General features: G+C 58.9%; 1 protein-coding gene across 1 annotated transcript; it reads left to right on the forward strand.

The window, feature by feature from the left end:
• The first annotated feature begins 406 nt into the window (after positions 1 to 406).
• On the forward strand, positions 407 to 2,190 carry LOC103669821 (interferon alpha-inducible protein 27-like protein 2). The gene is made up of 4 exons (XM_008698189.2): positions 407 to 537; positions 679 to 708; positions 1,252 to 1,413; positions 1,969 to 2,190. Exons 1-4 carry the CDS (start codon positions 534 to 536, stop codon positions 2,169 to 2,171), a joined length of 399 nt encoding a protein of 132 aa, XP_008696411.1. The 5' UTR covers positions 407 to 533; the 3' UTR covers positions 2,172 to 2,190.
• Positions 2,191 to 3,410: the final 1,220 nt, after the last annotated feature.

The following is a 3,410-nucleotide window of genomic DNA, read 5'->3' on the forward strand; positions in this document are numbered from 1 at the left end:
TGCTTCTTCCTCTCCCACTCCCCCTGCTTGTGTTCCCTCTCTCGCTGGCTGTCTCTATCTCTGTCAAATAAATAAATAAATAAAATCTTTTAAAAAAAATAAAATAAAAATCCGCATGTAAGTGGACCCACGGAGTTCAAACCCATGTCGTTCAGCGGTCATCTGTATTGGTTTTTTCTTCACATATTGGTTTTTTGCTGGAAACAATTTTTCTGTTTTTCAGATGCTTTCGGGCACCTTTCTCTTTGATCGTGGATGGAGCCAGCAAGCAAGAGGGAAACTGGGCAGGACAGCCAGCAGAGGGGTGGGGTCGGGAGCGGAGGGACAGACCCGCGGAGAAACCGAGAAGCGGGCGGAGGGCCAGAAGCGGGCGGGTGGGCGGAGCGGCCCCAGGTTTGGGTTGGGCTGACAGGCGGGGAAGGGCCCGCCCAGCGAGGGGTGCGCGGTGTCCCCATTGGTTCTCCCAGGAAATAACAGCCGGTGCAGCGGGGCCATTTCCTGAGCTGTGCCAGGAGGAGCAAGACCTGTCCGTGATGCGTGAGTCTGGCAGAGCTGGGGGGGGCTGGCCTCCCCGTCCCCAACCCAGAGCGGGCCACAGGGGTCGCTTCTTTCCCTCGCTCCCTCCACCTACTACTAGCTAACTCATTGTCTGTTTCTCTCCTCTTTTCCGCTCCCAAGAACGGGCGGCGGGTGCTGTCGTGGGAGGCGGTGAGTTGCCCGGATCCTGTCTGTCGCCAGGAGGGGACTTGGGAGATGTGGCGCTGCACGGGCTGGGAGGGCGTCCCCCCCCTCTCCCGGGGCTGCCCGGGTGAATCTTCGGGGCGGAGAGCCCCGCTCACAGTAGCCCCGGTTAAGAGGACACCTGCCCCAGGACCTGGCTGCTCCCCTAGTCCTTCTAACGTGTCTAATGTAGAGATTTCCTTTGACGGGGCGGGGGGAGGCCCTCTCTCCCCCACACACACACACACACACACACACACACACACACACACACGAGGCCCAGTGAGGGGCAGAGACTTCCCCAGCGCTGCACAGCAAGTTAGAGACCCAAACGGGGCATCGTGCCCGGGCCTCCTGTGACGCCTTCGCCCCCAACTGGCTCCACACCCCCCACCTTGCTCTTTGCCTTGGGCCCCCCTCCTAGCGGTCTCCCGGATGCTCAGCGCAGGCAGGCCCCTCAAACTGCCAGGGGGTTCCGGAGGGGTCCCCTCCCCTGGGCCCACGCCCCGACCCAGCGCCTCTTTCCCGCAGTCGTGGCGGTGGCGGCCGTGCCTGTCCTGCTGGGCGCTGCGGGCTTCACGGGGACCGGAATCGCCGCCTCCTCGCTAGCGGCCAAGATGATGTCCGCTGCCGCCGTCGCCAACGGGGGTGGAGTCGCCGCGGGCAGCCTGGTGGCAATGCTGCAGTCCGTGGGTCTGTTGGGGGACAGGTGGGGGGAGGAGCGAGAAGGAGAGGGGAGCAGAGCCAGGAGGGGATTCAGCCCAGAGACTAAGCCTGAGGGACTGCATGTCCCCTCCCTCCAGTAACGCGGTCCTCAGTTTTCCTGGTCCTTTGACTCTCCCTGACTGTCCTCTTTCTGGCTCCTTCTGAGTGAGGTTTGGTAGGAGTGGATGGCTAGGGGAGCTCTGGGAGGGAGAAGAAGGGAAGGAGCCCAGGGCTCTGGGTACAGCCCTACCCAGATCTGACACCCGAGTGGCCTAGGAGGGTCCCTTCCCCTCTGGGCCTCAGTGGCCTCCTGGGTAAAGTGAGGAGACCTGTCACTCTCAGGGTCTGTGGCTGACTTTCCTCTGTCTCTCTCTTCCTCACTTGTCAGCCACCTCCAGCGTCCTCTGCCCAAAGTGGAGCCCTGGGGGGTTTCAGAACCTAAAGAGGGGGGGATCCAGGACCCTGGGGTCAGACCTCCAGGGGGGTCGGGGCCACTGACCACGGCATGTTCCCATGCTCACCCTCTGTCTGTCTCTTCCTCAGGGGCAGCTGGACTCTCCACGTCATCCAACGTCCTCCTGGCCTCTGTTGGGTCAGCTCTTGGAGCCTTTCTTGGAGGTTCAAAAAAGGCACCTTCTTCCTCTCCCCCAGCAGAACCCACGGCCGAAAAGAAAGAGACAGGAGAAAATGAATCCCAAATTGAACCTCCGAAAAGCTCAGTCGGGTCAGAGAAGCAGGAGAAATAAAGACCATGTGCAGACACTCCTCCTTGTCTTTGCTCCTTGCAGCCCTGTTGGACGTCGGTGGGCGGGACTGGAGTTTTCCAAATCCCCCATCCTCCCAGCCTGCCTCGTGGAGGGGGTCAGGAGGGGCTCAGGCTGGCTGAGCACAGGACCAGTGGGCAGGAGGCTTTGGTTGGTCCTAGTCTTACAAGCGATGGGCTGTATACACCCAGGGCCATTCCTGGGACTTCTGTGGGCCTCAGTTTACCCCCTCATTCAGTGACAGGGTTGACAAAGGTGCCCATTGGGTGGCCGGAGAGAAGGGTAGCCAGGATACATATTGAGCCACTGACCCCGGAGCATTTCGCTCTTCCTTAAGCATGGACACTAGACATCCCGAGATGAGTCAGACACAGGCCTCTCCCTGCCTGACCTCAAGTCCAGTGGGTGGGGAGGCTGGTCAGCAAACCACCAGGACAACATGGTATCCTGAATGTCCCAGTGGAGCTCTGGGCACTTCTGGTCAAGGAGACTGAATCGGGGATGGTCGCTCCCCTGTGTCTGGAAAAGTCCTCCAGTTCCTGCCTTGGCCATAAGTGCTCCTGGTGTCCCCTGTCTCCACTCAAGTCCAAGGTGAGGGCTTACTTCCTGCCAGAAAGGTCTCATTCTCTGGAGTTGTTTTTTGTCTGTTGTTTTGTTTTGTTTTTGTTTTTAAGGATGAGGTATCACATAAATAGAAATTCTGAAACTTCTGGGGCGGCTGGGTGGCTCAGTCCTTAAGCTTCTGCCTTTGGTTCAGGGCGTGATCCCAGGGTCCTGGGATGGAACACCGCATTGGGCTCCCTGCTCCGCTGGGAGCCTGCTTCTTCCTCTCCCACTCCCCCTGCTTGTGTTCCCTCTCTCGCTGTGTGTGTCTCTCTCTCTGACAAATAAATAAATAAAATATTTTAAAAAAATCCCCATGTAAGTGGACCCACGGAGTTCAAACCCATGTCGTTCAGCGGTCACCTGTATTGGTTTTTTCTTCACATATTGGTTTTTTGCTGGAAACAATTTTTCTGTTTTTCAGATGCTTTCGGGCACCTTTCTCTTTGATCGTGGATGGAGCCAGCAAGCAAGAGGGAAACTGGGCAGGACAGCCAGCAGAGGGGTGGGGTCGGGAGCGGAGGGACAGACCCGCGGAGAAACCGAGAAGCGGGCGGAGGGCCAGCAGCGGGCGGGTGGGCGGAGCGGCCCCAGGTTTGGGTTGGGCTGACAGGCGGG

The sequence above is a fragment of the Ursus maritimus genome, unplaced genomic scaffold (assembly GCF_017311325.1).
Source record: "Ursus maritimus isolate PB19 unplaced genomic scaffold, ASM1731132v1 scaffold_25, whole genome shotgun sequence".
In the NCBI taxonomy this organism is placed as follows: domain Eukaryota; kingdom Metazoa; phylum Chordata; class Mammalia; order Carnivora; family Ursidae; genus Ursus; species Ursus maritimus.

What these genes read in the sequence shown, in the direction of transcription:
- LOC103669821 (XM_008698189.2), top strand. An exon ending in GGGTGCTGTCGTGGGAGGCG is followed by an intron (nt 709 to 1,251) that starts GTGAGTTGCCCG and finishes TCTTTCCCGCAG; the next exon opens with TCGTGGCGGTGGCGGCCGTG. An exon ending in GGCAATGCTGCAGTCCGTGG is followed by an intron (nt 1,414 to 1,968) that starts GTCTGTTGGGGG and finishes TCTCTTCCTCAG; the next exon opens with GGGCAGCTGGACTCTCCACG.